This window comes from Chiloscyllium plagiosum, chromosome 12 (assembly GCF_004010195.1).
Source record: "Chiloscyllium plagiosum isolate BGI_BamShark_2017 chromosome 12, ASM401019v2, whole genome shotgun sequence".
Classification (NCBI taxonomy): Eukaryota; Metazoa; Chordata; class Chondrichthyes; order Orectolobiformes; family Hemiscylliidae; genus Chiloscyllium; species Chiloscyllium plagiosum.
Window position 1 is genome coordinate 21268902 of NC_057721.1, and position 22794 is coordinate 21291695.

The 22794-nt window shown below is 39.6% G+C and overlaps 1 protein-coding gene across 7 annotated transcripts in view; it reads right to left on the reverse strand.

Moving 5' to 3' along the window:
• Positions 1-251: 251 nt before the first annotated feature.
• The window catches only part of tiam1a (TIAM Rac1 associated GEF 1a), a 327029-nt gene continuing 304486 nt past the window's right edge, over positions 252-22794 (reverse strand). For all 7 annotated transcript variants that reach the window (XM_043700705.1, XM_043700702.1, XM_043700703.1 and 4 more), the window contains 7 exons: positions 22274-22392; positions 18991-19099; positions 18650-18708; positions 17719-17824; positions 6259-6346; positions 5979-6151; positions 252-1493 (listed from right to left, as the gene is read on the reverse strand). In XM_043700705.1, coding sequence (XP_043556640.1) covers positions 1006-1493; positions 5979-6151; positions 6259-6346; positions 17719-17824; positions 18650-18708; positions 18991-19099; positions 22274-22392 — 1142 coding nt within the window. In that variant the 3' untranslated portion in view covers positions 252-1005. The remainder of the gene's footprint in view (positions 1494-5978; positions 6152-6258; positions 6347-17718; positions 17825-18649; positions 18709-18990; positions 19100-22273; positions 22393-22794) is intronic.

Consider the following 22794-nt stretch of genomic DNA (forward strand, 5'->3'; position numbering starts at 1 on the left):
CTGAAACTGGAAAATATGCAGAATCAGCAGCAGGTCAAAAAGGGAAGTAGAGTTTATATTGGGTTTCTTCCATAGCAGAAAATCCCACTTTAAGTGCTGTAAAGGCTAGTGACGTGATGAACTCTCTCTTTGGGAAATGTAAAATAATTGTAGGAACATTTCATTGTATATGAGAGCACTATCCTCAGCAACAAAATTCATAAATAATTTTGTCTCATCTGAATAAGTAAACACACAAAATAACAGAGAAATTCCAATTTCACATGTTTTATTATGTTTGAAGAGCATTTACAATTCTTAAAGTCAATGAACCTAAAAACATAAAAATAGAATTTTTTCCAGCTTACAAAAGAAATATATTAGGCAACTTCTGATGTGCGCATCAAAGCTTGGAAATATGTACAAATATGAATATGGCCATAATAGAAGTACCATCAGACTTGTTAACAGCGTAATGAAACCTAAAGTAGTTTGAAAAATGTATTTATTCAATGCTCGCAGTTTGTTCTTTTGTTCATATAAACACCCGATTTATTTCACTGGTAGTTGTGTGGTTAAGACTTATAACCATTTCAGCTCTATGCTGCACTAAAAAGACATTCTTTAAACAATTTTGGATGAAATCCAGTTTGTGCAATTGATTTCAGCGTTTCTGTAAAAAGTACAAAGTTAGTTGGTAACAGATACAATAAATTTGCTTGTTCAGTGAATTGCCTAAATATAAACAAAAAATGAAATTATATTTTTACACCGCAACAATAATAAATATACATTAAGCCCTTTGGACAGTACATTATAGGAGTGTACAATGAAGTCACAAGATTGTTCATACATTTGAGTGTTCAATCATAATGATTTTTAATTAATTTAATAGGAGATCATAGCTTCTGAATTGGTCCAGCTACCTCCAATTCAGTGGAATCATCCTATAGCATATGTAAGAGGCCATGAACAGTTAGCAGTGAATGTGCCCGGCAGTTATATCTGCAGAAACGAATCTGCATTTTAGATTTCATCATTTTCTTTCTCAGTTGAAATGAAGTCTTCACGTTTTACCCAGATTACTTCTGCTGTGGTATTTTCCACTACGCCATTAGCTCCTGCTGCAACTTTTTGCTTTGCAGTAAATGCTGTTTTTGATGGTGATTTTTCTGGCGTTCTATGCATGGATAGTTTTCCATTCTCACAGAAACTATCTTTTGTGAAGCTCATTGCTTTCAGCTGCTCTTGCAAATCTTTTGACAGTGTTGAACTTTTTACTGACTGGCAGTATTCGTCATCATCACTTAGAATATCAGTCTCTTTGACATCTTCCTGTTCTTCATACTTACCAAGATCAAACTGTTCTTCCACCCAACGATCAGTATCATTGCATGTCACTGGGGACTGTGAAGATTCATTACTTTGACTACGTCCAAACAGATCATCTGCATCAATAGTAAATCTGTTCCTGGATAGTCTCTTCTTGCCTAGGCTTCTGCAGGGTACTGAAACTTAGGGAAGGACAAAGATATACAGAAATTAGATGCTGCGACACCTTGCCAGAAGCAAAATCAAAGTAATAGTCTAACAGACAAGACATTTCAACAAGCTAAATGTCAGTACAATCACAAATAAACACAGATTTATTACTCACAATATTGTTGAATGACTGTTTATGGCACATTTGTACATTTTACATTGCTTGTGTTTTTTAGTTGCAACGTTAGCCATTTAAAATAAAAGCATCAATAACTGCATTAAAATACTATTTGGAAAGACACCTCTAAGTATGCATACACTCATATTTCCAAAAGCCATTTCAAATCCATAGCTTTTACAAGCATAATCAATATGATGACTATACAATGTTTTCACAGAATCCCTACAGGGTGGAAGCAGGCCATTCGGCCCATCGAGCCCACACTGACAGTCTGAAGACTATCCCGCTCCTTGTAACCCTGCATTCCCCATGGCTAATCCACCTCAATTACACATCCCTGGACACTACTGGCAATTTAGCAATTCACCTTACCTGCACATCTTTGGACTGCAGGAGAAAACTGGAGATCCTGGAGGAAACCCACACAGATATGGAGAGAATGTGTGAACTCCATACAATCACCCAAGGATGGAATTGAAGCCAGATCCCTGGCATTTTGAGGCAGCAGTGCTAACCACTGAGCCACGATGCGCCTGTTTTCTATGAAATATATTAAGAATTGTGCAGTAATTACTGAGCAGAGGGGAAAGGGGGTATGTATCATGCAATGAAACGTGGGTTACACTTGTGATACACAACTGGAATGTGTGCAGGGTTTTCCGAGCTCCCACTGTGAACCTCCCAAATGAGGAGGGTAGTGGACAGTAAAGAGGTAGTAACTAAAGCCTTTAAGGAATTAGACAATGAAGTCAGTGTGACTAAGAGGAAGATTAGGCATGGAGCAGTTGATGGATGCAAAAGGGACAGGTGATCTGAGGTGCATTTGTTTTAATGCGAGAACTGAAGTGGGTAAGGCAGATGAACTTAAGGCTTGGATTTGTATCTACGGGTATGAGGTTATTGCTGTTACTGAGACTTGGTTGAGGGAAGGGCAAGATTGGCAACTAAATATCCCAGGAGACAGATGCTTCAGGTGGGTTAGAGAGAGAGGTAAAAGAGGTGGAGGAGTTGCAATACTGGCCAGAGAGGATATCACAGCTGTGCTGAATGAGGGCACTATGGAGGACTCGAGCAGTGAGGCAAAGGTACAAATATGGAGACAGATTATGGAAAGATGTAGGAGCAACAGGATGGTGGTGATGGGCAATTTTAATTTTCCTAACATCGACTGGGATTCACTTAGTGTTAGAGATTTAGGTGGAGCAGAATTTGTAAGGAGCATCCAGGAGGGTTTTCTATATGCCCGAAACGTTGATTCTCCTGTTCCCTGGATGCTGCCTGACCTGCTGCGCTTTTCCAGCAACTTAGAAAGGGCCATACTGGACCTGGTGTTGGAGAATGAGCCCAGCCAGGTGGTTGAAGTTTCAGTCGGAGATTACTTTGGGAATAGTAATCACAATTCCGTACGTTTTAGAATACTCATGGACAAAGACTAGAATGGTCCAAAAGGAAAAGTGCTAATTCGGGGAAAGGCCAACTATAGCAAAATTCAAAAGGAGTTGGGGAACGTGGATTGGGAGCAGCTGTTTGAGGGTAAATACACATTTATATTACTATGTGGGAGGTTTTTAAAGAGAGGTTGATTACAGTACAGGGCAGACATGTCCCTGTGAAAATGAGGCATACAAATGGCAAGATTAGAGAACCATGGATGACAGGTGAAACTGAGACTAGCTAAGAGCAAATAGGAAGCATACATAAAGTCCAGATGACTGAAAACAGACAAAGCTTTGGCATAATATTGGGAAAGAAGGACCAATCTGAAATGAGGAATTAAGAGGACTAAAAGGGATCACGAAATACCTTCAGCAACAGGGTTAATGAAAATTCCAATTTGTACATAAGGAGCAAGAGGGTAATTAGAGAAAGGGCTGACCCACTCAAGGACAAAGGAGGAACGTTATGCATGGAGTCAAGAAAATGCATGAGTTTCTTAATGTGTACTTTGCGTCAGTATTCACCTAGAAGTGGGACATGACGGATGTTGAGGTTAGGGATAGATGTTTGATTACTCTAGGTCAGGTTGGCATAAGGAGGGAGGAAGTGGTGGACATTCTAAAAGGCATTAAGTTGGACAAGTGCCCAGGTCTGGATAGGATCTATCCCAGGTTACTGAGGGAAGCAAGAGAGGAAAAAGCTGGGGCCTTAACTGATATCTTTGCAGCATCCTTGAACACAGGTGAGGTTCCGGAGGACTGGAGAATTACTAATGTCGTCCCTTTGTTTAAGAAGGGTAGCAAGGATAATCTTGGTAATTATAGACCGGTGAGCCTGACGTCAGTGACAGGGAAGCTGGTGAAAAAGTTGATTGATGAGACAAGGGCTGTACATGGACTTCTGTACGGTGTTTGATAAGGTTGACCATGGTAGGCTGATGGAGGAAGTGAAGTCGCATGGGGTCCAGGGTGTAATAGGATAGAGAACTGGCCGGGCAACAGGAGACAGACAGTAGTAGTGGAAGTGAATTTCTGAAAATGGAGAACTGTGACCAGTGGTGTTCCATAGGGACCCGTACTAGGATCACTGTTGTTTGTGATATACATAAATGATCTGGAGGAAGGGATGGGTGGTCTGGTTGCAAGTTTGTAAATGACACTAAGATTGGCAGTGAAGGTCACTGTCAGAGAATGCAGCAGAATGTAGATAGATTAGAGAGCTGGGCAAATGCAAGATGATGCATAATTCTAGAATGAACTCTAAAATTGGTAAATGGAACCATACAATATGGTAAACGGAAAAGCCCTGGGGACAATTTCTGTACAGAGGTCTGGGCATTTATTAGATCCATTGTACCCTGAAGGTGGCAAAGCAGGTCGATAGAGTGGTCATGAAGGCATAGGGCATGCTTTTCATCATCGGATGGGGTACTGACTACAAGAGTTGGCAGGTCATGTTATAGTTGTATAGGGCTTTGGTTTGGCCACATTGGAATACTGCGTATAGTTCTGGTTGCCACATTTGCAAAAGGATGCAGATGCTTTGGAGAGGGTGCAGAGGAGGTTCATCAGGATGTTGCCTGGTATGGAGGGCACTAGCTATGAAGAAAAGTTGAATAGATTAGGATTATTTTCATTAGAAACATGGAGGTTGAGTGCCTCCATGGATAGTAAGGGTGGATAGTAAGAAGCTTTTTCCCAGAGTGGGGGATTCAATTACTAGAGGTCACGAGTTCAAGTTGAGAGGGGAAAAGTTTAAGGGAAATATGTGTGGAATGTTCTTTACGGAGAGGGTGGTGGATGCTTGGAACATGTTGCCAGAGGAGGTGGTAGAGGCGGGCACGATTATGTCACATAAGATGTATCTGGACAGATATATGAATGGGCAGAGCGCGGAGGGATACAGATCCTTGGAAAATAGGCAACAGGTTTAGATCGAGGACTTGGACTGGCACAGGTTTAGAGGGCTATAGGGCCTGTTCCTGCACTGTAATTTTCTTTGTTCTTAACTCCAGTGAGACAACATAACAGATGTTAGATTGTTTCTCCCTGATTATAGGCAGAGTAGGGAAACCATGCCAGGAAATTCTCTCTTACAATATTTATTAAAACACCGTTATTTTACCTCCTGCTTTGAAGAATGACTTCATTTTGCACAATCATTGATAAATAATTATTGAAAATATAGCATATAAATAAATTAATTTTTAACACATCCCTAAGCAGTAAGTAGTATGCAGAAATAAGAGAAAAGATTATGAGAAATTGATTAAAAACTTAAGAAATGTTAGCAGGATTAGGTCACCTTGCCCTTCAGACATACTGAAACCATTTCATATGATTATGACTGACCTTTGACTCCAATTTCACTTTCCCACCTGTCTCCATCATCTCTCTCTAATTGTCCAGCAAGATCTCGTGAAATAGTATCTATTATTTTTGAAAACATTCCCTTTCATCCAATGGAAATGAATTGTTACTTGTAGATTTACAATTGTCTAACATATCACAAGCTTATTTGCCATTTGACTTTTCCCACATGGGTTCATGTTTCTATTCATTCCAACTATTCATTTTATCACGCATGTTCTCAATTTATATTGTTATTACTGAATCCATTCACATACCCCATTGAGTTATGACGTTGATTTTTGTTTTCAAGTTCCACAATTACTGGTTCTATCTTAAAATGAGAACTTCTTTTAAAAACAACTGGTTAAACGAGGTCAAAAAATCCTGAATTTTTTTTTGGAACTGGTTCATAGTTAAGGAACAAAGAAGCATTAGGAAATTATTTTCATAAATATGAAATTATACACTGGCACAAGAGAGGAACATTTTGTAACATGTAGTAGTGTGAACGATACTTTTGATACAGCTCTGACCCGGATGGTTCTTACCAGCTCGATTCACTACTGGCCTTGCTCCTTTCAATGCACATAGTCGCTTTCCCCCAAAAGGAATGTATTGCTGAGACTGTGGCAAACTTTCAGTTTTTAGAAGCTGCCTTCGATGTTTATCACGTAATATGGACTGAACTGCCTTGATAATATCCCGTTTGTTCTCAGGAGTACTGAAAATTTTCAGAAAGGTCGACATCAGAGGAAGATAATTCTGAAAATATTTTTTAAATGATGCTGTAAATGTTTAAGAAATCAGACAAGAGTAACAACCAGCTACCTGCTACAGAAGTGAAAGTTTGTCTCTGGTCTTCCTTCTGACTCAGATTTTGTGTGAATTATTTCAAAGACACAATCGGTCTCAACATCTAGAGACAAAAGCACATAGAAGTATTATGAAATATAACTGCAGGAGGCAAAATTTAATATTGATAGTGTTAGCATTATTTAACATACATAATTACAGGGCCTCCTAGTATTAAAAGAAGAAAGGTCAGGACAACTTTAAACATCAAAGACAATGGCATTCAATCACCTCAAATCTGATTTAATTAGTAATAGTAAAAATTAGCAATAACTTGCTGCTGTCTGTGTAATTTTAGTATCCATCAGTCAACTGAACTCCTAAAATTGTGCAAGCTTTTATGTCCTAAATATGGACAACTATTCATTCACAAAAGTAAATGATATGCTGCCAAACTACTGAAAATGGATGAGTTATTTACTTTAAGTAAGAGTTCAGGCTCATTCTATAGGAAAATCCTCACTTTCCAACACTGGAAGTGAGTGGTACAGAAATGTTATTCCAGCCTACACAGGGCGAGTTGAAATTCCACATGCTGTAAAAATGAATACAGCCTTCATTGTAGTATATCCCACAAATAATCTCACAAAAAGAAATAGTGTGTTTTAACAGTGCTAAGTAACATAGCAAAGAGTACAGGCCAAAGATACTGGACTGGATTTTCCAATGATCAGGCATTTATTATTCCAGAGTGACCCCCTTTCTCCAATCCTGAGCCCCCTGTTATCCTAATCTGCCTTTTCTCATGACCACTGATTAGAGCAGAACCTCCCCTACCTTACTCCCACTTTTATTCGTCCTTCAGAAGCCAATTTGGCTCTGCCATGTCCCCACCCAGGAGCTGGAATCCTCTCCCCCACCATTGGACTCAGCTCTTCCTCAAACTTCCAAACTCCCCTGTGAACCAATGACCCAATATTTCTCACCCACTCCAACAGACCTTAATTACTGCATCAATTATTTGGCCCACTAGCTAAAATTCCATAAGAAATAGGAACAGGAGTAGACTGTTTGCCCCCTCCAGTCTGCTCTGCCACTCAATAAAATTATGGCAGATCTGACATTCCTCACATCCACTTTCCTGCCCTTTTCCCATAACTCTTCATTCTCTAGTGATCAAAGATTAATCTATGTCAACTCAAAATCAACACAAGGACTCTGATCCCACAGCTGTCTGTGGCAAAGAGTTACAAAGACTCTCAACCCTCAGAGAAGAAATTGTTCTCACCTCAGTCTTAAATTAATGCCCATTTGTGCTAAGGCTCTATCTCAGAGTCCCAGACTCTCCCATGATGGGAAACATCCCCCCAGCATCCTGTATGTTTCAATGAGATTACCTCTCATTCTTCTATAACTCCAGTGAGTAGAGTCCCAACTTGATTATTCTTTATTAATAAAACAACCCCTCCATACCAGGGATCATCTCACGAACCTTCTCTGAACTTCCTCCAATGAAGTAGTATGTTTCCTTAAGTAAGGGGACAAAGACTGTTCACAATACTCCAAATATGGTCTCAGCAGTATCTTGTACAGTTGCAATAGACGTGTTTACTCTTGTACTTCAACACCCTTGAAACATGGGTCATTGTATCGTATCTTTAGGGTCTTGAAGGGAGAGGGTGACCAGCCTCAAGTCATTGTCCATGTAGGTACCAATGACATAGGCAGAAAGAGGGATAGGGATGTAAGGCAGGATTTCAGGGAGCTAGGGTGGAAGCTGAGAGCTAGAACAAACAGAGTTGTTATCTCTGGAATGTTATCCGTGCCACGTGATAGCAAGGCAAGGAATAAGGAGAGATATCAATTAAACACATGGCTGCAAGGATGGTGCAGGAGGTAGGGTTTCAGGTTTTTGGATAATTGGGGCTCATTCTGGAGAAGGTGGGACTTGTACAAACAGGACGGTCTTCACTTGAACCAGAGGGGTACTAATATCCTGGGTGGGAAATTTGCTGGTGTTGTTTGGGTGGGTTTAAACCAGCTGAGCAGGGGGATGGGAACTGGAGGTGTAGCTGCAGTGCACAAGAGAATGAGAGTAGGAAGGACACGGACAGGATTTCAGGGTCACTAGAATGTGCTGGCAGGCAGCGAAGTGATTTGAAGTATGTCCACCAGAAATAAGGTAGGTGAGTTTGCAGCACAGATAGGTACCTGAGACTTCAATGTTGTGGCCATTTCGGAGACATGGATAGAGCAGGGTGAGGAATGGATGTTGCAGGTTCCAGGATTTAGATCATTCATTAAAAACAGGCAAGGTGGTAAAAGAGGGGGAGGTGTGGCCTTGTTAGTCAAAGATAGTATAACGGTGGCTGAGAGAACTTTTGATGAGAACTCGTCTACTGAGGTAGTGTGAGCTGAGGTTAGAAACAGGAGGAGAGGTCACACTGCGTAGAGTTTTTTATAGGCCTCCAAAGAATTCCAGGGAGGTGGAAGAGAGGATTAGCAACATTATTCTGGGTAGGAGTGAAAGGAACAGGGTGGTCATTATGGGGGACTTTAACTTCCCCAACATTGTTTGGAAATGTTATAACTCAAGTACGTCGGATGGATCGTTTTTTGTCCAATGTGTGCAGAAGGGTTTCCTGACACAGTATGTCGAAGGGCCAACAAGAGGGGAGGCCACATTGGATCTGGTGCTTGGTAATGAACCAGGCCAGATGTTTGATTGAGTTGTAGGTGAGCACTTTGGAGAGAGTGACCATAATTCAGTTACGTTTAGTTTAGCGATGGAAAGGGATAGGTACATGCCATAGGTCAAGAGTTATCGATGGGGCAAGGGCAATTATAATGCGATTAGGCAAGAGTTAGGATGCATAGAATGGGGTAGCAAAATGTAGGGGGTGCAGACAATCAAAATGTGGAGCTGGTTTCGGGAACAGATATTGCGTGTCCTTGATAGGGATGTCCCTGTCAGGCAGGGAGGAAGTGATAAGGTAAGGGAACCGTGGTTTACAACAGAAACTGCATCTCTTGTTAAGAAGAAGAAGGAGGCTTATGTGTTGATGAGGCAAGATGGTTCAGATGAGGCGATGGAGAGTTACAGATCAGCGAGGAAGGATTTAAAGAGAGAATTATGAAGAGCAAAGAGAGGACATGAACAGTGTTTAGCAAATAGAATAAAGGAGAACCCTAAAGCATTCTATAGGTATGTGAGGAATAAAAAGATGATTAGGGTACGAATTGGGCCAAAGACAGAAGTGGGAAGCTGAGTGTGGACCCTGTAGTGATCAGAGAGGTGCTAAATGAACATTTCTCATCGGTGTTCACTCAGGAAAAGAGAAAATTGTATATAAGAATGAGGTGCGAGATATTAGACTAGAAAGGATCGAGGTTAGTTACACACAGGTGCTATCAATTCTGGAAGGAGTGAAAGTAGACAAGTTCCCTGGGCCGGATGGGATTTATCCGAGGATTCTCTGGGAAGCTAGGGAGGAGATAGCAGAGTGTTTGGCTTCGATATTTGAGTTGTCATTGTCTACAGGTTTAGTACCTGAGGACTGGAGGATTGCTAATGTTGTGCCCTTGTTCAAGAAGGGCAGCAGAGATGACCCAGGTAATTATAGACCAGCGAGCCTTAGTTCTGTTGTAGGAAAGGTTTTGGAAAGGATTATGAGAGATAAGATTTATAATCATCTAGCAAGCAACAACTTGATTTCAGATAGTTAACATGATGGTTTCGTCAAGGGCAGGTCATGTCTCACATACCTCATTAAGTTTTTTGAGAAGGTGATTAAGCATGTAGATTAGAATAGGGCAGTTGACGTGGTATACTTGGACTTCAGTAAAGCCTTTGATAAGGTTCCACATGGTAGGCTGATGGAGAAAATGCAGAGGCATGGAATTGAGGGTGATTTAGAAGTTTGGATTAGAAACTGGCTTTCTGGAAGAAGGCAGTGAGTGGTGGTTGATGGAAAATATTCAGTCTGGAGTCCAGTTACTAGTGGTGTGCCACAAGGATCTGTTTTGGGACCACTGCTGTTTGTCATTTTTTATAAATGATTTAGACGCAGGCATAGGTGGATGGATTAGTAAGTTTGCAGACGACACTAAAGTCGGTGGAGTAGTGGACAGTTTGCAAGAATGTTACAGGTTGCAGGGGGACTTGGATAAACTGCAGAATTGGGCTGAGAGATGGCAAATGGAGTTCAATGCAGCTAAATGTGAGCTGATGCACTTTGAAGAATAACAGGATGGCAGAGTACTTAGTCAATGGAAAATTCTTGGTACCGTGGATGTGCAGAGGGATCTTGGAGTCCATGTGCATAGATCCCGAAAGTTGCCACCCAGATGGATAGTGCTGTTAAGAAGGCATACGATGTGTTGGGTTTCATTGGTAGAGGGATCGAGTTCCGGAACCGCAATATCATGCTGCAACTATACAAAACGCTGGTGCGGCCACACTTGGAACATTGTATACTGTTCTGGTCGCCCCATTACAGAAAGGATTTGGAAGCATTGGAAAAGGTGCAGGGGAGATTTACCAGGAGGTTGCCTGGTCTGGAGGGAAGGTCTTATGAGGAAAGGCTGAGAGAGACTTGAGTCTGTTCTCACTGGAAAGAAGAAAGCTAAGGGGGGATTTGATAAAGACATACAAGATGATCAGAGGATTAGATAGGGTAGACAGAGAAAGACTTTTTCCGAGGATGATGTCAGCTTGTACGAGAGGGCATAACTACAAATTGAGGGGTGATAGATTTAAGACAGATGTCAGAGGCATCTCAGAGAGTGGTAAGGGTGTGGAATGCCCTACCTGTTAAGGTAGTCAACTCAACTACATTATGGAGATTTAAACAATCCTTAGATAAGCACATGGATGATTTTGGGATAGTGTAGGGGGACAAGCTGAGAATAGTTTACAGGTTGGTGCAACATCGAGGGCTGAAGAGCTTGTTCTGCCCTGTATTTTTCTATGTTCTATTCCACTGGCCTTCCTGGTTACCTGCTGCACCGATGGCTAGCTTTCTTTGTTTCATACACAAGTAGACTTATGTCCCTTTGTGTTGCAACTTTCTGCAATTTCTCTCCGTTTAAATAATGTCCTGTTCTCTTGTTCACTTTCCAAAATTAACAATCTTGCATTTTTCCACATTATACTCCATTTGGCAACTTTTAGCTCACTTACTTAATCTATCAATGTCTCTCTGTAAACTCTCACAATCTGCCATACTTACTATTTTACTGTTGTCTGCTAATCTGTTGACAGTACATTCGCTTATTTCCTCCAAGTCATGTTAACATATTGTAAACAGCTGCATTGTCCCAACATTGTTCTATGTGGAACCCAATGGATACTGGTTACCAACCTGAGGAAGAACCCCTTATCCCCATTCTCGGTTTTCTCCCAGGGAACCAAATTCTCTCTCATGCCAATATACTACCTCCAACACAGTGTACCCTTCACTTATGATTTAACCTTTTGTGGGGTACCTTGTCAAACATCTTCTGGAAGTCCAAGTACAACTTTGTCTGCTCTGGTTGAGACCTTGAAAACCTCTCATAAATCAGACACAATTTCCCTTTCATGAAGCCATGCTGACTCTGCTTAATCAGCTTATGATTTTCCAAATGTTCTGTTATTACTTCCTTAATCATTGATTTCAATACTTTTTCAACAATAGATGCTAGCTTAACCAGCTCATAGTTACCCACTTTTTGCCTCCCTTCCTTTTTGAATAGAGGTGTCACATTAGCAGTTTTGCAGTCTTTGGGTGTTTCTCCAGAATCCAATGATTTTTTGTAAAATTTCAACCAATGCATCTACTGTCTCTGTAGCTTCCTTTTTTAGAATCCTAGGGTGCAGCCAGGGGGATTCAAGTACCTTTAACCCCATAAGCTTGTCTAATACTCCTTCTTTAGTGGTGGTAATAGTATTTGATTTCCTCCCCTGCATTCTTGCTTATAATGTTTGACAAGACCATTTCAAATATTGAAGAGAATAGCATAAAGGCTATTCTGCGTTATCTGCAAAAAAGGTGAAACAAATGAAAGGGCCAAAGGAAAACTGAACATTGTTCATGCGAACGAGTTCACAAGAAATTTGTGTTTGACTGTCAGAGTAGGTTTCTATGGATTACCACAGCACAAAAAACCATTATGTTGGATGCATACCAGTTTTTTTTCGCAAAAAGTATATAAACAAAAGTTTCCAAATTCACAGAAACAGCCTGGCCAAACCCCCATGTGGAATGTGAAAGAGTGAAGCAAAATAATTGTGACACTGGGCATTGAAAGCTGACTTCAAGTGCTCAGAATGATCATTCTCTTGAAACAATTTAAAAGCTTCTGTCATCAGAACCAATGTTGAAAAGTAAAGAACCGATCCATTAAACTAAACACTTTTTCTATCACTTTTGTAAACTCTTTAAGGTTAAATGATAGGAGAGTTAAAGGAAAGGCTAAAAAAAAAGGTTAGTCGGGATAGTCTTAAGAGCTCTTCCTCAGATTAGACAGTACTGGGTGGAGGTGAAAACTGAAAACCACAATAAAATCGGATACCTTCTTTCAGAATACAAGAGAAGTTGCAAGAAGTTGAGAGACCTATAGCAACTTGTAAGAATTAGTCCGAAAAGGGAACTTGAAACAAAATTATCACGCATCAAATTGTAGACCCCTAGTTGCAGTTGAACTAGAGGTGAAAACTCCAGACTTCGGGTAAGGTAAATAGGTTAGATGAGAGATATGAAAGGATCACAGAATCATATAGTACAGAAAGGGCCCTTCAGTCCATTGATTTTTAATTGACAAAAATATTACTCTAAATCTACACGAGTCCCACTTTCCAGCACTTAGCCCATAGTGGTGAATGTTCTAACATTCAGAGTGCTTGTCCAAATGATTAAAAGGTTGAGGTTTCCCACATCATCTACCTTCTCAGGCAGCACATTCCAGACCCCAACCAGTGAAAAATGCTTTCCTGAAATCCCTTTTCAAGCTCCTGTCTTTCACCTTTGAACTTGAATGCCCTTTTGCATTGACCTTTCAACTAAGGGGAACAGCTGCTTTCTCTTCACCCTTTCCATGCCCCTCAATCTTTACATCAGTCAGGTCCCTATTCAGCCTTCTCTGTTATAAAGAAAACAATTCAAGCGTGTCCAGCTTCTCTTCAGTGCTAAACTGGTACATCCTAGACATTATCCTGGTAAGTCTCTGCACCCCCTCTAGTGCAATCATATACTTCATCTTGTGTGGTGACCAGAATAGCACACAGAACTCCAGGTGTGGCCTAACCAAAGTCCTGTACATAAGGGCAAGTATCCAATAATTCATAATTACCCTATTAACTTGCCCTACCACATTTAAGGAGTTGAGGCCAAGCCTCTAAGATCTCTCTGTCACTTTGAGCTTCCTAGTGCCCAGCCATTCGTTGAACATAGAACATTACAGCGCAGTACAGGCCCTTCGGCCCTCGATGTTGTGCCGACCTGTCATAACAATCTGAAGCCCATCTAACCTACACTATTCCATGTACGCCCATATGCTTGTCCAATGACGACTTAAATGCACTTAAAAGTTGGCGAATCTACTACCATCGCAGGCAAAGCATTCCATACCATTACTACTCTCTGAGTAAAGACTACTGCCTTATCGTGTTACTTCTTCCAAAATGCATCACCTTACTAATCAGGGTTAAGTTCCATCTAATACTGATCCGCTCATCTGACCAATCATCTATATCCTGCAAGCTAGGACCTTCTTCCTCACTGTCAATCACTCAGCCAAATGTTACAACATCAGCAAAATTACTTACAACACCACCACCACCTCCCCCCCACCCCACTGCCCCCAACATTCTCAACTACTTTGTCAATATATATCAGGGACCCAATAAGAGCATTGATGCCTGTTCTATGCCATTGGACTCCAGCCTCTAGTCACATAAACACTCTGTGTTCGAACATCTCATCAATTTTGGATCTAATTTACCAAGTTATCTTGGATCCCAAATATTTTTATATTTTTTAAAAATCAGTCACTTATCTGGGACCTTGTCAAAGGCTCTGTTGAAATCCATATTAACTATGTCACCTGCCCTACCCTCATCTACACACTTGGTCACCTCCTCGAAAAAAAAAATCAAGCTTTTTATCAAAAGGAAGGATAATTTAACTTGTGTCAAATAATGTGGATAAAGTGCAATTATAACAAGGAATACTGGAGCTACTCAACCACTGTTCAAGAAGGACTTAGTTTTGCCTCCAGGGAGTACAATGAAAGTCCAAGTGATATAAAATGGGATAAGTGCAGTGTATATCTTGGTTTAACTGCACAAAGTGCCCTTGGCCCACGCTTCTTCAACTTCTTCATCAACCTTCCCGCTATCTTAAGGTCAGAAATGGGAATTTTTGCTGATGATTGCACAAATGTTCAACACCATTCACAACTCAAGATATTGAAGCAGTCTATGTCTAAATGCAAGGAGGCCTGGGCAATATCCAGGTTTCAGCTGACAAGTGGCAAGTGACAGTGCAATGATCATCTCCAGCAAGACAGAATCTAACCATCGCTTCTCAACATTCAATAGCATTTCCATCACTGAATAAACCACTATCAACATCCTGGGGAATACCATTGAACAGAAAATGAACAAGACTAATCATATAAATATTGAGGCTACTTCAGTGTCTAGGAATCCTGCAATGAATAACTCACCTCTTAACTACCCAAACTTGCCTTGGTGATTGCTATTCCTAAAACACTTGAAGCTTGACACCATCCAGAACAAAGCAGCCCACTTGATTGGCATGACATCCACAAACGTTCACTCCCTCCACCATCAATGCTCAGCAGCAGCAATGTGTATCATCTACAAGATGCACTGTAAAAATTGCCCTTTGGCATCACCTTGAAAACATGTGATCATTGCAATCTATTAGGAAAGGGCAGCAGATACATGGGAACACCACCAGCTGCAAGGTTCTTTCCAAGCCACTCTCCAACCCGATTTAGAAATATATTGCCATTCCTTCACTGTCACTGGGTCAAAATCCTGAAATATCCTCCCAACAGTATTTCGGTCTTCCTAAATCAAATAAACTGCAACAGTCCAAGGTGACAGCTCATCACTGCTTTCTCGAGGCCATGTGTATTTATTTATTGTCATGTGTATTGTTACAAAATACAGTATAAACTGTTGCAGAGTGTCACCACTCTCCAGCATCATTGTTAAAGACAGAAAAATAAATCAAAACATAGATCACAAAAGGTAGAAAAATAAATAGTGTGTAACTATGCAATCCTTCTTGTTAAGTGCTCAGTCATGGGCCATGAGCCTGGTGACCAGCCACAAGTTACCTTTGCTGTGTCGCCGCCTCTAGAACAACAGTCACCACTCTTCAGCGCCTTCCCACCTCCAGTGATGCCCCTGCCACTACAAGTCCTCACTGGACCTCACCACTGATGCCACCATGTACCACATGGCTTAAACTCAACTCCCCCAGAGGCATGAAGTCCACTTCAGGCACCCCTAGCCTATGTAGCTGCTGCTGATGCCACAAGATCTCGTACTGGGCCCAAATGTGCCTCCACCGTCTTTGTGAATCTGTGCTGGACTATCAGTCTCTTGTGTCAAAAGCCTCACTGAAGTCCAAGTAACTCTCGTCTACATGCCTAGTCAGCTCTTTGAAAAATTCAATCAATCATGTCTTCTACACTCTGGCTTAAAGGAAAGCTCTTCTAGATGTATTAAGGGTTCTGCTCCCTCTGAACCTTGCACACGTTTCCAGTTAATGTTGGGGAAGCTGACCACCATTACCTTAAGGGTTATAGAGTCACAGAGATGTACAGCATGGAAACAGACCCTTCAGTCCAACCCCTCCATGCCAACCAGATATCCCAACCCAATCTAGTCCCACCTGCCAGCACACGGCCCATATCCCTCCATACCATTCCTATTCATATACCCATCCAAATGCCTCTTAAATATTGCAATTGTACCAGCCTCCACCACATCCTCTGGCAGCTCATTCCATACGCGTACCACCCTCTGCATGAAAACGTTGCCCCTCAGGTTTCTTTTATCTTTCCCCTCTCACCCTAAACCTATGCCCTCTAGTTCTGGACTCCCTGACCCCAGGGAAAAGACTTTGTCTATTTATCCTATCCATGCCCCTCAGGAAAGTGAATGTGAGGAATGCTGAATCAACCAGGATCAGGCTTGAAGGGCCGATCAGCTGACTGCTGTTCATACTTCTGATGGGCTCATTACATTTCCATTTCTGTGAAATGTGCCTCCATTTATGTCATTCTCTCCATGCTGGTATATGACCCTGTGGTAATTCTGTGCCCTTGCCCTGGTACTTTCTTCTCCTTTTAGGTTGGGCAATAAATACTGGCCCAGCCAGATGCCACATTAACATTACACTAATGACCAGACACCAATAATTTATTTTAACAAGTGAAACGTAAGAATGTAACTTCTCATATGGATCAACGGTAGTAGGGGTTGTTCAGAAATAACTTGGTGAATGGATTTGACTGGATTCAGGATTACAACTTTGTTCACAATCATTGGAAGCCCATGGAAAGTAAAAGAGATGGAACAGTTACAAGAACAAGTTCCAGATATTTTTCCATTTGTGGTGACAAGAGAAGTGGCTAAACAAAGTCTATCACCAGAAGTCAAAGTAATAGGCAGATGTTAGATAGCTGAAATGTTCCTTAAGGATGAGGCTTATTTCAAACTAAGTATTTGGCAGGTCTACATTAATTGAGGTTCAGAAAGCAGATCCCAAATTAAGTAACGTTCACACTGACAGCTAACACTGAAATTGAGGCTCAAAGAAGACTGGTGTTATTTGTTTAAAAAGATCTGTGAATGGAAATTTATGGCTGTTGATCAGACAGTGGTACCACCCAGATACTGTCAGGACATATTGTTTTCATGTAATGCTCACAATCTATGGCAGGACATGTAGGAATATAGAAATTTTCAACAATCTTTGCGCATTTGTGACAACTCTGGGAAGAGTAGGGCTTAACATCCAGCACTACACCAGTAAACTGTGCCATTGCGTAAACCATCTGGAGCAAAACACTCCAAAATGTAAAATGTCGTCTCAAGGAATTTAATTTTCTGCTGTCACCACTTTCTACAATGAGTTTCTTGCTTTGACGTGCGCACCCAAGTTCACATTGCATTTATTCATCTGAGAAGCTGAGGTTGTTCAGCACACGCTTCAAATTTTCTTCAGTGCAGACAAGAGGTGAATTATGTGAGGTTGCATAGACTCTGTTTTTCCTTTCTAGGTGTAGACAGTCTTGTTGAAAACTGGTAAAATAAAAAATTTACCTAATTGGAACACTCAACCTTAAAAGCAAAGTGGAAGTGATATTAAAACATTGGTTTGCCTCACATTGGTCCAGTACATCATTGATACAGCTTAGCACTTGTTGGAAAGTTCACTTCATACATATTAATACAAAATATTATTTACATACCTGTGGTTGCAACTGATCGAATCTGCAATGCTTGAGTTGGAATCATATGACGAAATTTGAAAGGATCTCGATCATCTGAGACTGATACTCTCTGAGAAATGTTTCCCTATTTGTAAAGTAAAAGATGACATTTTATGCTGGAATTTTACTAGAAACAAGACATTTTGGAAAAGTAACTGCGGTTAATTGATTTGTTTGTTTAGTAACTGCTCCAAATTATGATTTATATAATAGACGCTAAAGTAAAATTGAGCAATTTAAAAGAAACACAGGCTTACATCGTAACGCCAGTACTGCCTGTTTAAAATAATCTTTCCTACTTTGTTTTTAAGAAGAAGAACTATAGAATTTCTCAGTTTACACATTAAAGACTATCAGCTTTCCAATCATTTGTAAGCTTCAGATCACAATTTTTAGTACTTTTAGTCGTTAAACATCCGGGAGCATGTCTTTTGCTGCAGTGATACTGCATATCCTTCATAAATATAAAACCTGGCTTTGGTCCTCTTCTGAACTTGAATCAAGATGGTCTTTTTCTAACTGTGTAATAATCAAAATGAAAATATTGCAAAAACATTCTGTCCCAGATCATATTAGAATCAAAAACTGAATTTTAAAGCTTTCTCTTACCATTTGTGAAACAGACACATTGGTCAAAAAAAGTTTCAGGTTTGCTTCACATAAAACAGCACTGTTTTGCAAACTAGTCCCAGATCTAATTCCGACTGATTACAATTCAGTATTTTCACCATTTATATTTGAGCAAAACACCAAAACATTGTCTTACCACAAACTAAAGTGTTTTCAATAAAAATTATTTTATTTGAACCATTTCATATCTTTGAATGTTTAACAATTTCATAAATTTAATACAAAATTAAATAGCTCATTAAACCAAATGTGTATTGTCATTTTAAGATAGAAAACCTACCAATTTCCTTTTCTGCTTGAAACCGTCTTTATACACAAGAACAACTGCAGTTTTGAACACTGGAAAGTAAAATGAAAAATAAATCATGCAGTGCTCCAAAACCTTGTGTATTGAAGTTCTTTTCCTGCACTTATTAAGCCACTTCTGCAAAAATGCAAAGTGGTTTTATGCGTATACTATCATAGAATTTGTGGATGAATGCAGCAGATTACTTTGGATATTAGATGCAAAAAGTTTAAAACTCCTTTCTGAGTTTCCAACAATTCGGTATAAATTTAGCAATTTATACAGATTTGCACTTCTGAAACCTAAACACAATAAACCTCGAAACTGGAACATACCAAATGCTGCCAATTCAGGATCTTTCTTACACTTCCCAAAGGATGTGGGAGGATTTAGCCAAGTAACTGTGGAATGGAGAAGAAGGTCTCCCATTGAAAGGTCCACAACCTATAAATGAAGGTGACATTGATATATATATAATTATTGATACGAAATATACTTATATTTCATGTCTGCATGTCTTATATTTCAAATCTTATAGAGGACTATGGTTCTGGAAAATTTTGAATCCTCATTCATTTTCCATAATCCTAAATTAGCAACTGCACTTAATTGCAGATTATAAAATTAATTATTTAGGACAATTAAATATATGACTACTGTTACAGATGCCTTAAATTTTACATTTGACTGACCTATTATGTGATAATGTTTGACTGGCTGATCATTTTCATTAAAAGCAAGTTTGCATTTTCTTTGGAAATGTTTACAAAGACCCAGATTTTGAAAAAAACAGTTGCCAGCATTTGTTACTGAAACACAGATTAGCCAACAGCATGCAGTGAGGAAATGGTACCTTGTGAATTGCAAATTACCATAAGATGAAAGTTATTATTGCCACTTGCATCTCCACTATTAGCATTACGAAAATAGCTTCTAATACTTAACCTCTGCATGATTTCCATGAGGTTGGCTTATTCTAATTATACATTAACTATACATTAAACATGCCATTGAAAGTCCCTTTATAACAACATGATATCTGATAACAATTGTCATTCAACCTCTCCTGCACATAGGGTGAACAGGAGTGCCATTCCTTAGTTAGTGATTTGTTGTTTGAAGATTTTAAAATGTGAAAATTTAATTTTTTGCAAATATCTTACTTTTTATTTCTTACTTTTAACCTCCCTTAAAGCAACCTTTTGTTACCACTATTTATTTTTCTATCAAACTAACAGAGTTAGCCATTCCAGGAAATCCTGGACCATAGTAGTCACTTTGCTTACTCCTCAGCTTGACCAATTTCTCTGTGAAGTGCCTTGGGGTGTTTTATACATAAAATCTTTATGTAAGTGCAAATTGATGTTCCATTGTGATATTTTCAATCACTCTGTTTGGATGTGGTGTGACACATCACTGGAGCAGGTGCGTCTTGAACTTAGGCCTTCTAGCTCAAAGACAGTGGTGCTAACACTGGATTACAAGTACCTTTAAAATTAGATTTGAACTGGGATTGATGGATTCAGAGGGCAGAGTGCTCACGATCACATCATGGAACGCAAAACTTTGATGCTTCCTTGGTAAAGAGGATGAACGAAAGCAGCTAAAAGCAATGAACCTAAAGTAGGGGTTATGGAGACTATAGTTGTCGTAAAAGTTTAATCTTGGGGTCAATTTTTTTAAAATAAGTTGTTTGTTGTCTCCAAATTTCATTCCAAAACTTTTGAAAATAACAAACATTTCACTGTAATCAATTAATAGCATAGCTTTGCTTTTCCATCAATCTTTGATCATTTAGACTCAGTACAATTCACCAGTAGTGGTGCAGGTGAAGGAAAGTAACAAGTTTTCATTTTCTAATTACAAATTTGTTGGTATTAACATTTTCTCATACTCAGATAATGTTTTTTTATTTTGTTCAGTAACACCAACAAATGTCACCCTGCTTCAGCATGTTTGCTGCTGAAATCTTTATCATGCTTTTATCACTAGACTAAACAATCTCAAATTTAAAAGTCACACAACACCAGGTTATAGTCCAACAGGTTTATTTGGAAGTTCTAGCTTTCTGAGCGCTGATCCTTTATCAGACAGCTACCTGACAAAGAAGCAACACTTCAAAAGTTAGTTCTTTCAAATAAATCTGTTGGACTATAACCTGGTTTTGTGAGATTTTTAAACTTTGTCCACCTACACCTCCACATGATAAATATTTCAAAAAAATGCTTGATCATACAAACATTTACTGCCCATGTTTTCAGTTGCACCAATTCCTGATCATCACCCATTCATGCAGTCACTGACCTACACTGCCTCCTTATTAGTTACAGCCCAGTTTTAAAACTTCAACCCATGTTTTCCTGTTTACCATGGCCTTTCTCTTCCCAATCCCTGCAATCCCTCGAGATAGCAACCTTGCAATGGCCTGGGTTCACCTAATTCTGGTCACTTGAGCAGTAACAAGTTTATGTGCTCCAGTTCAGAGTGTGGTGCTGGAAAAGTTCAGCAGGTCAGGCAGCATCTGGGGAGCAGGAAAAGTCGACATTTCGGGCAAAAGCCCTTCATTAGGAGGTAGAGACCATCCCTTCTGCTGTCTAGAACACAAGATTTGGAATTTGCTGTGAACCTTCTCAGTTCCCTTTCCTTTTTTCAAGGCACTATACTTAACCTCCCACTTTGATAAAGCATTCAGTTTATAATGTCACTGTGACGTGCCTTGTGATGTTTTACTACATAAAAGGCAATATTAAAAAAGCTGGTGGTTTTTGTTGATGATATTGTTTACTTTCCCATTGTACATGTCTATAAAAATGTTGTTGATATATGCAGGCTTAATACATTGCTTAACAGAAGGAACATTTCATTGCATCTCCCTCTAAATGTATGTCAAATTATCCATCTATACCCACTTAAATGACTTCAGTCTCAGTTAATGTAATACCTCATTACAAATAATAACAAGGTTAGAGGACTTTTAGAAGATCATTTTGCAGTGGCCCAAGGATCTTTTCTGCTACCAACTCTGCCAGGAAAGCTTTATGGTTCCTGGAATATAATGACATCAGTTCACTGGTCCACTTCAGTGTCAGTATCAAACTCATCAGATGAACATCTCAGAAATTTCTAACAACTGGAAGCAAAATTTGTTTTATAAAGCAGTCAAATTAAACCATCCATTTGATTATAACAAATGTAATAGAATGCATAATGTGACTACTGCACACATCCACAGCTGCGTAACAGGATTTATAGCTTTAAGGAGAGACTTAAGTCTTGGTTCATTAATTTGTTGGTAAATTTTAAAAGGAAGACTACACAGAAGAATTAGACATTCATTAAAACATGACTGAAAAATGCTCTTTTTTCAAAAACAGGCACCCTTTGCACAAGAAATAAGAATTTAAAACAGAGAAGAAAACACTTTGATGAAACACTACAATTAATGTGGCAGTATACAGATATCAGCTGTGCAGAAGTTCACAGTTGGTAGCTTCTACCATTTCAACCAAAGGGGGAGGAGGATAATCTAGTTTGGGTCATTTGGGCCACAAGAAAATAATGAAATAGCGTATGACCTATATATGTATTCCAGGAAGTCAAATTGAATACTTTTCTTACCTCTTTCTTCTCTCCAGTTTGCTCAGATATAAGCTGGTCAAACACAGCACCATATTCTTCATGTAGTTTCTGCATTTCATTTATGTGGCTTGCTACTTTATTCATGGCTTTCATTGCCACTGAAAGTTTAAAGAAAAGGATTTCTAATATCTTTTGTGATTCAATTTATACACTTATCATTTAGAAATTTACAGCACAAGAAACATCATCTTTACTTTCAAACATGTTATAAATCTTTTTGGCTGACAACAATTGAACTGGATTTACTGGACACTCTTCCTGGAGAATGCAAGAGACCTCCTTCTTTGGCCGAGTGGTAAGGTACACATTGTTTGGTGGTACACAGGCCACAGAGACCATAAATTCCATTCCCGACATCCATACAGGCAGTCCATTCCAGTTGGATTAGGGTAGAATACAACAACATTACTCTCAGGACCTCAGGTTTGGATAAGAAACAAGAATTTAAAAATCTAATTTCTGACCATTACTGGTATCCCTTGTTGGAACTGAAATACCTC